The 13,004-nt window shown below is 40.9% G+C and overlaps 1 protein-coding gene across 2 annotated transcripts in view; it reads left to right on the forward strand.

The window, feature by feature from the left end:
- The window catches only part of LOC127659606 (N-acetyl-beta-glucosaminyl-glycoprotein 4-beta-N-acetylgalactosaminyltransferase 1-like), a 134,642-nt gene that overhangs the window by 62,010 nt on the left and 59,628 nt on the right, over nucleotides 1-13,004 (forward strand). For both annotated transcript variants that reach the window (XR_007972555.1, XM_052149503.1), the window contains exons 5-8: nucleotides 5,830-5,925; nucleotides 6,286-6,376; nucleotides 6,877-6,977; nucleotides 7,260-7,327. Coding sequence is in view for 1 of the 2 variants with exons in the window: in XM_052149503.1 (XP_052005463.1) it covers nucleotides 5,830-5,925; nucleotides 6,286-6,376; nucleotides 6,877-6,977; nucleotides 7,260-7,327 (356 nt within the window). In the remaining variant the exon portion in view is untranslated. The remainder of the gene's footprint in view (nucleotides 1-5,829; nucleotides 5,926-6,285; nucleotides 6,377-6,876; nucleotides 6,978-7,259; nucleotides 7,328-13,004) is intronic.

Below are 13,004 nucleotides of genomic sequence, written 5' to 3' on the forward strand. Positions count from 1 at the left end.
TCACACAACCACTCTGCTCCCAAGGAAAAATCTGAATGGAGGGACATGCAAATTCTGTCTGCCAATTTCTCATTGGCCTTTTCTCAAGTTCAGAGATGCACGAGGATCTCAAGCGAGACCCCTCGTGTTCATTCTTCAACACAACGTATAAGTGAGTTACAGACAGAGAACTGAGGTTAGACTTTGCACTGAAAACCGACGTGCTTTGAAAACATCATATCGCAATTACCTATTTCTCAGGAAAATAGCTAGTTGAGCTTTGCACCATTTAATTTACTGTACATACAATACACCCAAAGGTTCCGTGCATATACCCACAGATAATGCAAACACTCCCCCCCTCTTGCACTTTGTGCTGGCACAAAAATTGCACTTAAAATGAGTGCTCTCACAAAAATTGGATAAGATGTTGTGCACAGCTTTAGCGTGTAGGGCTGCGCTTTGCACACTCATGAAAATAGAGCCCATTAAGTTTGTCGAGGTTTAATGCACCAAAAACTGTAATTCAGTTTTACATGGCAATTTTCCATGCTCTCTCTGATCCTTAAAAAAATTTGATTCATTATAATGCAATGGCTGCATTATTGCGACAGGTTCGCAAAACAATCTTCACCTAAATGTGCCATAAAAACTGTTAAGATCAGACTGAAATGATCAGGGAACTTAGGCTTCTCTTTTCTAATATTGGTGTTATGATTCCCTTGTTGTCTGCCCTGTGTTTCACTGTTTTGATGTTTTAGATGTTCCGATGTTTGCTCCGTTACCTGTCTTGCCGTGTTTTCATCCTGTCGTGTTCATCCAGTTCCGGGTACCCTCGATGTTTTCCTGTTTTAGTTTTGTTTTCCCCCCGTGGATGTTTAATTTGTTCCTGTTTGTTTTGTGTTCTCCTTAATTAATAAAACCCGCATTTAGATCCCCACTCCTCGTCTGCCCTCGTCTGCACTCTGTTAAGTTAACAAATGAAACATCCAAGGGGGGAAAACAAAACTAAAACAGGAAAACATAGAGGGTACCCGGGCAAAATTGACGAAAGACAAGCACGTGCTGTTGATGTGTAATTGTGGGTGGTATAATTGAATGTATTCAATTTGATGTCCAACAATTTCAGAATTAGTCGTTTTTGCACGTTAGTTTCAATAAATGGTCTTTTTGGACTGCAGATGAAGATGTTAGTTCTGAAACTTACAGAATGCTTCATAGTACAATGACCTCTTATTTCAAAAGGAAAATTAGATTTTTCCTTATATGACCCCTTTCAGCACCTGTCTGTTTGTGCTGAAAATTAGGTATTCCATACAGTAGCTCTAAACTTTCTCATAATGCCATTACATAAAGGGAATTCAATATTTCATCCAACTAACGGCTGTGTAGTTCTTTTCTGAGTACTGTGGGAACATCAAACCTGACCCCGCTGTACTAGTGCTGATCAATAAGCCAGCAGTCCTCATCTCCTCTCCCCACCTCATCATTGTAGCTGGCTAGGAGGCAAGACACTGCATGATAATCTAGAGACAAGGATCAAAGATGGTCCCTAACCTCACACTGTGCCGGGGCCCCTCCTCTGGGCCCTGTGACAGATGAGTTTCTTGTTCAACTTTAAAGTGTCAGGTGTGGGCAAATCCTATAGACACCAGTATTAACACTTTCCACAAGAATAATACATGGAAATCTAAAACATAAAATTGTAAGAATGATTCTGACCCTCACTGATATAAGTGATGTGAGCAAAGGCATATAAGGAATATACTTAAAGGGATAGTTCACCCAAAAATCACAATCCTCTCTTCATTTAATCACCTGCATGCTGTCTTACACTCATATGACTTTTATTTTTCTGTAAAACAAAAAAGATTATATTTTAAAGGATGTATGATCTGTTTTTGATTTTTTAAGTCAAAGGACTCATAAGAAGTACATAAAGGCAGCATAAAAGTAATCCATACGACTCGAGTGGTTTAATCCATGTCTACAATTGCTAAACAATTCCAATGCCAAAGGGCAGAAATAAAAAATATTTATATTTATTTATTCATATTAATTATATATATATATATACATACTCACCTAAAGGATTATTAGGAACACCATACTAATACTGTGTTTGTCCACCTTTCGCCTTCAGAACTGCCTTAATTCTACGTGGCATTGATTCAACAAGGTGCTGAAAGCATTCTTTAGAAATGTTGGCCCATATTGATAGGATAGCATCTTGCAGTTGATGGAGATTTGTGGGATGCACATCCAGGGCACGAAGCTCCTGTTCCACCACATCCCAAAGATGCTCTATTGGGTTGAGATCTGGTGACTGTGGGGGCCATTTTAGTACAGTGAACTCATTGTCATGTTCAAGAAACCAATTTGAAATGATTCGAGCTTTGTGACATGGTGCATTATCCTGCTGGATGTAGCCATAAGAGGATGGGTACATGGTGGCCATAAAGGGATGGACATGGTCAGAAACAATGCTCAGGTAGGCCATGGCATTTAAACGATGCCCAATTGGCACTAAGGGGCCTAAAGTGTGCCAAGAAAACATCCCCCACACCATTACACCACCACCACCAGCCTGCACAGTGGTAACAAGGCATGATGGATCCATGTTCTCATTCTGTTTACGCCAAATTCTGACTCTACCATCTAAATGTCTCAACAGAAATCGAGACTCATCAGACCAGGCAACATTTTTCCATTCTTCAACTGTCCAATTTTGGTGAGCTCTTGCAAATTGTAGCCTCTTTTTCCTATTTGTACCCGGTGGGGTCTTCTGCTGTTGTAGCCCATCCGCCTCAAGGTTGTGCGTGTTGTGGCTTCACAAATGCTTTGCTGCATACCTCGATTGTAACGAGTGGTTATTTCAGGCAAAGTTGCTCTTCTATCAGCTTGAATCAGTCGGCCCATTCTCCTCTGACCTCTAGCATCAACAAGGCATTTTCGCCCACAGGACAACATACTGGATGTTTTTCCCTTTTCACACCATTCTGTGTAAACCCTAGAAATGGTTGTGCGTGAAAATCCCAGTAACTGAGCAGATTGTGAAATACTCAGACCGGCCCGTCTGGCACCAACAACCATGCCACGCTCAAAATTGCTTAAATCACCTTTCTTTCCCATTCTGACATTCAGTTTGGAGTTCAGGAGATTGTCTTGACCAGGACCACACCCCTAAATGCATTGAAGCAACTGCCATGTGATTGGTTGATTAGATAATTGCATTAATGAGAAATTGAACAGGTGTTCCTAATAATCCTTTAGGTGAGTGTGTGTGTGTATATATATATATATATATATATATATATATATATATATATATATATAAAATTAATAACAATAATGCAAAATACCATGGCCAATAATAAATATTTATGGCCATTAAATATTCTAAATTTTGGACCCTGGTAGCTCTAGAGCTCTAATGAGAACTGTAATTAAAGGAGGACCAGATTCCAGAAATGGCAAGCAATCCACATATGTCACACAGGAGTTATGCTGGCACATTCTCTCACTGTCCATCTCATTGGATATGTGTTGACTTGATCATTTGTCTGATATGCATCCAAGATTATCCACAGCAGAAAGATAAGTACCCAGTGCAGAGATAACCTATGTTGTTTTATCAGTTGATTTATGGGCTCCCCTAACTGTGTCATTGAATGTCATTATATAGCCAATAGGAATAACTGGGCTGGGAAATATCATCAGGTTTTAGGCTAGTAGCACAGCAAGATGACACTGACAAAGGAGACGTCCTCTTTGGCCATTTATTCACACTCCATGTGTTGCAAAATATGAAGATGTCCTTATCTAGCATTACAGAATTTATTTCAGAATTACTCATAATTTGGTGATAACAGGATGATGAATGTTATCCATTTGGTCTGTTAACAGAAGACTCAAAGGAATATAGAATATACTTTATAATAAACAGCAGAGATGAGTCTATTACTGATAAACAATATATATATATATATATATATATATATATATATATATATATATATATATATATATATATATATATCTATAGGGGATTATATCAAATTAAAATTTTTCATGATGTATGGTGCATTTGAATTATACTGCAGGAGTTAATATAGATGCTGTCAAATACTCTTAGTTTTACCACAGTGCCATCTGTGAACACATTGTTCTCTCCCTTCCTCTCCACTGAACACTTGCCATGTGTGGATGCACAATGGCAATGGAGTGGCACAACCCAGTATGCCCCTGACAGCTGTAACCATCCCCAAGTTTGCTCAGTTTTCGGTGACGTCCTGTCCGCCTTCTCTCTGTGGGTTGGATGCCAAACCCACCATCCACACCAGCTGCAATTATAGTGTCTAAATTTAAAAGTGTCTGTGCAGGGAGAAGCCTGAAAGACTGACAGAAGGGTGTTTGCAATCTAATGTGAACTTACCTGCGTGATGAGTATTGTCTCTTTAACATCCACCACCATCACCACCACAACTGTTACAGACAGACAAAGGTTGGTAGAGAATTATGCCTATGAACATTTGCTCAGGTGCTCACATTTATTTCTAAATCCTACCTCTGCTCCGACCAACACTTAAATTCTTCATTAAATCATTAGCATAATGTTGCTGAAAATAAGATTTCCGTATATATGAGAATTTATGTTTTCTGAAATCATTGGTGCATATACAATAGGCTTGCTCCACGAACACTTTGACCCTGTGGTTTCCACATAATGTGTTTCTGGTCACATGTGGTCAGCCCTAAATACAGGTCTAAATGTTTTGTGATCGGATCACAAAAACCACATATGCATGTGACCACATCACATTTGAAGTGTAATGCTAATCTGTCCTGTATATGTCCCAGCTGCAGTGAAGCTCCACCCCTCCACTGTCAATCAACTGCTGCACTAAATCAAGTTTTAACTTTGCTGTTTACGAACAGCTTTAAAGGAAATAACCGTCCGATCGGAACATGTGAAAACAGATACAGTCCATACACAAGCACGAGAGCTTCACAGATCTTTTTTTAGTTTGTCTGATATCAACACAGAAGAGAAGATTGAACACCTCAAGCTCCTCTAATATAGGTAATCAACTAAAATAATGGATAATTCTGCTTGACATGTAGCATTTGCACTTCGATTAAATTTCAATCGCATCTGGAAACCGCATCTTTCTTTGTCTTTCCTGAATTTGTTGTGCTTTATTATCATGCAGTAACACACTGACATAGTGTATGTCATCATGAAACAAAGACCCTCCCCTCCAAATCCGAACACAAGTGGTCACAGGAGATGCATTTAAGCGACCAAGTGTAAACTGCGATGTGTCTCACCTGACCACATTTGATCGGATCACCAGAGATGCATTGTAATACCAGGTGGAAAGGGGGGTCTTAGAGCATCATTTTTCACTCAGCTCATCATGTCAAAACATGATAATTATTGTATATATAGTTATTTAGCATTGATTTACGGTTTGCTGTAAACTGTCTCTTTGCTCTCTTGCCTTTGTAGTTGTGGCATATCCAGAGATCTAATTTCAGATGTACTTGTTGGGCTGACTTGAGCCAGTCGGGGTCTGTGTAGAAGCCTTGGGCTTATTCTCTCCTCTGAATGATGTGTCAGCTAACACTGTAACTAAGTTGTTCTGCATGGTTTTGAGAGTGTCTTATCTAATCAAATAATTTGCCTTCAATGCTGTTTGGATGTACTGTCTACTAAAATATTTAAATGTTAAAAAATACTACTTTCAAATGTTTAAATCACTGCAGATGTTTTGCTCTGTGTTTTTTATATGTTAGAGTAAAATGCAATTATCTCTTTTTTTTGTTTTGTTCTCTGTCTTCTATCAGTATAAAGGTCAGGCCAATCTGCATGTGTTTGAAGACTGGTGTGGCTCATCTGTCTCCCAACTCAGGAAGAATCTTCATTTCCCACTCTATCCACATGTAAGTCCCAAATAAGTGTCTCAGGCATTGAAAGAAAGATTGAATAATTAAGATGAACTTGCTTTTTAGACTTATGCTTTGTAACTGTATACTTGGTACTCTATCTCAATTTTATATAAATATCAGTCAATATTTGTAATGAAAAAAGTAAATGTTTTCTCCACAAAGAATTCAGTTAGCAGGCATCATTTTCTGTATGCAGAGCTAAATGAAACACCTGTTCTTTTCACCTCTTCACGAAAGTTGATACAGTATTTGAGATCTGTCTGTTTATTCATAATAGAAGTAGGTATAATTAGTGCTTTGGGTTTAATAATAGATATGCCTACATATGGTTTTATTTTTAATTCTTTCCCACAGACCAGGACCACAGTGAAGAAAATTGCAGTGGCTCCAAAGTGGAAGAATTATGGCCTTAGAATCTTTGGATTCATTCATCCTTATAAAGATGGTTAGTATATTTTGACAATGTTTTTGTGTTACATTATGGGATATTCTTTAGAAATTATGGCTTTCCAAAAATACACAAATTGGCCTATTTGTGAACCCTTTCAAATATTATGGATTTTTTGAGGAATAGCTCCCTAATCACATGTGATTTTACGTCAATTACACACCCCCTTGCTTGGCCTTTCGCGATTATAAAAAAAAATATTTTGTGTTAGTGCGGGAAAAGTTATGAGATTGAATTCATTAGTAAATAACTAAGGATGCTGAGTCATACATTTTGAGCATGCCAGACAATAAGTGTTTTACCATTTTAAATTTTAGGTATATAGAATACAATGTAGCCATTGAAGTGGGCAAGTATTGGTGGGTGTTAGATTTCTGCAAGATACCTGTGACTGACAAATTAACATTTTACCAAAGCAAACTTAGAGTTGAGCAGAACCTGAAGTGCTGTTCATAAACTCACATACTGTATGTACATTTATAAATTATTTATTACAGGGGATTTCCAGTTTGCCATTGCATCAGAGGACAACTCTGAACTGTGGCTAAGCTCAGATGAGAATCCGCTCAATGCCAGGCTGCTGGTGTATGTAGGACAGGTGTGTACTGCGAAACATTAATTTTTGTGCAGTTCATGTTTCATTGACCATATTTTATGATAGTTTTAAAGGCTGATAATGAAGATTTTTTTTGGCAATAAGATGCTGTAACTTCAGTAGAACTAAGGATTTAATGAATTTAGATTGCTACAGAACAAATTTGATTTTTATTTTGTCTTAGATGTTGTGTGAGTGAGTGAGAGAGAGAGAGAGAGAGAGAGAGAGAGAGAGAGAGAGAGAGAGAGAGATTCATAACAGTCTCTGTTCTCTGTTGTCACACAGCATGGCTTGGAATGGACGGCTCCAGGAGAGTTCAGCAAATTCAGATCCCAAACTTCCAAACCTGTGCGGTAAGTGTGATACAGCATTTGTCTCTATGCAGTACAGATTATTTTCAATGGATTTTACCTTTATAGTATATTCAACTCATATTAGGCCAATGGGTTGGGTAATGTTTGAAGAATGAACAGTGCCCGCCAGCTCATTACTTTAATTGTAAATGGTTTCAGTATGCTGTGTTCAGGATGAACAGTAATGAGTGAGATGGGGTGAGGCTCAGTGGCACATTTACTTGTCATTACCCCTCCAAATGAACACCTCACAGGCTAATTTTTGTCATTTGTCACTGCTTTCACTATTTAGCAGCAGGTCTGATCATGTGAATCCATCAGACATCATTCTATTTAAATTTATAAAATTAATTTGGATAGCCTTAAAACACCACAGCTACTCATACCACCAAATTTGTAAATTAATCAAACCATTCTGCCTGATGATATCAAGAGCCAACTTACCTATCAATGACCATTCATTAAATCTGTCTCTATAAAACTTAGTAGTTTATTCTGGTGATCAGTGTAAAGGAGGTTAAAGACAGCTCAGTTAAACTGTTAAAATTAAAACAAGTGTCAGGTGCAGTTACTTTAACAAGCCTGCTGCCAAGTAGGTGTCTACACTGCCAGTGTGACTGTAAATCACATGGGACACATTAAATAGTAGTGTGTCAGAGCGATGTGTCATGTCGTCCGTATTAATCACCCTTGTCGGTCTTCTCCAGCCAATGCTGATTGTTGTAGAAGTGTAGTCTTAGTGTGAGTGGTGTGTGCTGTTGAATTATTCATCTGCAGTGTCAGTCTAAAAGGGAGTGTGTACATGTTACAGAATATTTTAAGGGGCAATAAAAGACAAGCACGTTTATTGGCACTCCAGAGGGAAGTGCAGAGAAGTGCCTATTCTTTTTACTGAAAGAGCTGTGACAATGGTCTGGCAATGGTTCAAACTGCCGCAAGAGAGTCTTTGTATCCTCTGTTTTTTTTTAGTGAGTATGACAGGGTGTACAGCCATGTCCAAAAGTATTGGCAGTGACAAATGTTGTGTTTCACAAAGTTTTCTGCTTCAGTTGTTGTGGTGTTGATTCACATTGTTTCTAGGTTATTGTGCAGATTGATCAGATGCATTTTAAATAATTTCAAAAAGCTTCATTGTCTAAAAAAAATAACTTTATCACAAAAACACAAAGATTTTGGCCCTGGCACAAAATGACCAGCTAACATCATTTCACTAATCATATCGGCAGCACCTGGGAAAGTGTGAATGAGTACTAGTCCGGTGAAATCACAATCATTCTGATTGGATTATAAGAGCAGACTGATTGCTATAAATGGAGGGAAGAAATGCTTCCAATCATTGTGTTCTTGTTTGCAATGCTTACCTCTAAAGAAAGACATGTAGCCATCATCTATTTGCATAAAAATGGCCTCACATGCAAGAAAATTGCTGCAAATATTGCACCTGAAAGAACCATTTACCGGATAATCAAGAACTTCGAGAGAGGTTCAACTGCAGTGAAGAAGGCTTCAGGACATCCCAGAGTGTCCAGCAAGCAACTTCTCTCCAAGAAAAACATCAAGGATAGACTGAAATTCTGCAGCAAGTACAAGGATTGGACAGCAGAAGACTGGTACAAAGATATTTTCTCTGATGAAGCCCCCTTCCGACTGTTTGGGACATCTGGAAAATCGATAGTCTGGAGAAGAAAAGGTGGACGCTACCATGAGTCCTGTGTTGTGCCAACAGTGAAGCATCCTGAGACCATCCATGTGTGGGGTTGCTTTTCATCCAAGGGAGTGGGCTCTCTCACAATTCTGCCAAAAAACACTGCCACGAATAAAGAATGGTATCAAAACGTCCTGCAAGAGCAACTTCTCCCAATGATCCAGGAGCAATTTGGTGATGATCCGAGCATGATGGAGCACCATGTCACAAGGCAAGAGTAATAATGAAGTGGCACGGTGATCATTACATTGAAATTTTGGATCCGTAGCCAGGCAACTCCCCGGATCTTAATCCCATAGAGAACCTGTGGCCAATCCTCAAAAGGCGAGTGGACAAGCAGAAGCCCACAAATTGTGATCAACTCAGAGCACTAATAAGGCAAGAATGGATCGCCATCAGTCAGGATTTGGCCCAGAAGCTGATATCCAGCATGCCAGAGCGAGTTGCAGAGGTTATGAAGGTAAATATTAACTCTTTGCATATATATAAAAAATGTTGCCAATAAAAGCCTTTAAATCTTATGAAATACTTATCATTGTTTTCCAATATAACATAGAAACTTGTGACAAAATTATTTACAAATACTGAAGCAGCAAACTATGCAAAACATAAAATTTATGTCACTGCCAATAATTTTGGCCATGGCTGTAGATTTGCACAAACTTTTTTAACTTCCATCCAGCTACAGTTAGATGTTGTGCTCCCACCTTCTTTCTTTGCGTTTATTATGCCCCTCGATCGTGGCTTGTTAGTTTAGTGACAGAGACTGAGCGGAGTGGGCTGTCATATAGACTAATGGGCTGGATTTTTTGAAAATAAACAGGAGAGCCTTCTGGCAGATTTGTCTGGAATTCCCACTGTTGCTGTGCAAAATAATGCACTAATGAACCAGGGCGAAAAGTTTAGTGAGCGAACAAGAAGAGAGATGTGTCTGTCAGAGTTGAATATGACAGAAACTAGGACGATGTTCATTACAAAGCATGTTACATACAGCAGAGATATCAAGCCAGTGGAAATGTCAAATGGAGAAATGATGTTAGAATGCCAACCGCTATCTGTCTGCAGTTTCACTGCAATGCTTTTATTTTTTGAGACTGAGATATAAGTACCAGAACACCAGAAAGTATCAAAACCAGACACCCACAGACTTCTGATTTCAAGTTTAGTTATCGAACATCAGAGTTTGTATAGATATGATTTGTCTTTTTTTACCTCTTATTTTGACTTTTATTTTTCAGCTGTGTGCATGGTAGTTTTAATAACTGCATAACTCTACTGCATAAAACAATGTATATTTGGATTTAAGGTTTTAGCTTTGTTTTGAAACCTTTCTTCACATAAAACCTTTTACCTCAGATAGTGCCCAAATTGTGTGCAAAACACAATTTTTTTCTAGCGGTTAGAAAAAACTCTGTAACACTATCTGTGAGGCCCATGCTCATAATAGAATATAACCCCATTTATAATTATTTAGAACTAAGTATCTACATTAATTATAAGTCATTTTAATTATAATATAATAACTTTATAGTTATATAATGCAGGCTGCATCTTTATAAATATATTCATAAGATTTACAAATAAATACTATATAAATAAATCTGCGTATAATGAGAATGATCATTGAAAGAGAAAGTGCATTACTTTTAAGTTATTATAACAATAATTTAAATATAATAATGCTGTCTGAATATGTCTTTTTACATTTATTTATAGAACAATAATACTTAGATATAATCATAAATAAATGCAAGAAATAAATGGGTCTATAATGCATTATGGGCATTAGGGGTGGACGAAAAATCGATTCTCTAATGCATTTAAGTAATCTACCCTCAAACAATTCTGAATCTATTTAAATTAAATAAATGGAATTGATTCTGAGTTCAATTTAAACTATGGCATCACAGTAGTAGTGCTTATGTGCTAAAAAGAAATGGTCAGACGTGCATATACAGTACTAAAGCCAAGTGCACACTACAGAACTGATCACAGACTGGATGTATCAACCACACCAATATTGTTCCGACTGAAACTACAATCCCGGAATTCATTCACTAACTCAAGCACATAGCAGAGAGAGTTTATTTGTGATAACTCAAACAACATGAAAGACGGGTTTGCACCCCTTATTACACTAATTTGTACAGAAAAGGAAAAAACAGCTGAAAATAATGATGTGACACTGGTTGGGTGTTATGAATGAGGCAGACGAGGAGGTGCGGATCCAAACGCAGTTGACTTTATTGAAAGATCAAATAAACACAAAAGAAAATCCCACAATGGGGAAACAGGAAACTTAAATACAGAGAACTCGGGCAGTGAAAACACACCAGGCTAACAACACTCAACGACAGACAAGGAGAGAACAAGAAGCAGGGCTTAAATACACAGGGAGTGATGACTAAATGGGACACAGGTGAGAACAATGAACAAAATGGCAGTGATGATGACAGGTGGATACTGGGAAGTGTAGTTCTTTTAACAACAGACTAGTGAGACAGTGGAGCTAAACAAGGGACAAAAGTGAACCTATGGAGTGCAAAAGTGACAAAAATGGTAAACAAAAAGGGCAACAGTGAAACAAGACATGGTAAACATAACAGAGCCCCCCCTCAAAGGATCGGATTCCAGACGATCCTAAAGAACAAAAAACCAAGGACAGAAAACCCACAAAAAACAAAATGGGGGCACAAGGGGCACAAAGGGAAATGAGACAATCCACGGGGCCAATTAGGCAGTCCCTGGGGGCACAAAGGGACAGGTTGAGAGGGCCAGGGAGGTATCGACCGGGCAGGGACAGGTTTAGATGGCCCGGGGGCAGGCCATAAGGCAAGGGCCGGCTCAGGGGGCCTAGGAGGAGGCCACAGGACAGAGGCCGGTTTTGGTGGCCTAGGAGATGGCCATGGGGCAAGGACCGGTTCAGGAGGTCTGGGAGCTGGCCACAGGGCAAGGATAGGTTCAGGAGGCTTGGGACCTGGCCGCAGGGCAAGGACAGGTGCAGGAGGTCTGGGAGCTGACCTCAGGGCAAGGACGGGCTCAGGAGGCCTGGGAGCTGGCCACAGGGCAAGGATAGGTTCAGGAGGCCTGGGGGTTGACCACGGGATGTGGGTAGGCTTGGGGGACCTGGGTGGTGGCCGCCGGAGCCGCGTGAGGCGGAGCCAAGGAGGACTTCGGAGGTGGAGCTGTAGAAGACTTGGGAGGCGGTGCCGAAGGAGGCGTAGGCAGGACCGTGGGGTGCTTAGGAGGCGGAGCCGAGGGAGGCCCAGGAGGCAGGGCCGAGGGAGGCCCAGGAGGCAGAGCCGGGAGAGGCGGAGCCGGGAAGGAACTAGGAGGTGTCGGAGGCGAGGCTGAGGGAGGCTTTGGAGGCGGAGCCGGGAGGGGCGCCGGAGGCGAGGCTGAGGGAGGCTCCAGAGGCGGAGCCGAGGGTGGCTCTTGCGGCGGGGCCGAGGGAGGTGGCGCCGTAGGAGGTTCTTCAGGTGGTGAGCTGGAAGGCTTCGGAGGTGGAGCTGAGGAAGGTTGAGCCGTAGGTGGCTCGAGAGGCAGAGCCGTGGGAGGCAGAGCCGTAGGAGGCTTGGGTGGCGGAGCCGTAGAAGGTTTAGGAGGCGGAGCCGTAGGAGGCTTGGGAGGCGGAGCCGCAGGAGGCTGGGCCATAGGAGGCGGAGCCCTAGAAGGCTCGAGAGGCTTGAGGGGCGGAGCCCTGGTAGGCTCGAGAGGCTTGAGTGGCGGAGCCCCAGGAGGCTCGGGAGGAGGAGCTCTGGAAAGCTCAGGAGACTTGAGAGACGGAGCCCTGGAAGACTCGAGAGACTTGGGAGGCAGAGCCCTGGAAGACTCGAGAGACTTGGGAGGCAGAGCCCTGGAAGGCTCGAGAGGCTTGGGAGGCAGAGCCCTGGAAGGCTCGAGAGGCTCGAGAGACTTGAGAGGCGGAGCACTGGAAGGCTCGAGGGGCTTGAGAGGCGGAGCCCCAGGAGG

The sequence above is a fragment of the Xyrauchen texanus genome, chromosome 2 (genome assembly GCF_025860055.1).
Source record: "Xyrauchen texanus isolate HMW12.3.18 chromosome 2, RBS_HiC_50CHRs, whole genome shotgun sequence".
Lineage (NCBI taxonomy): Eukaryota > Metazoa > Chordata > Actinopteri > Cypriniformes > Catostomidae > Xyrauchen > Xyrauchen texanus.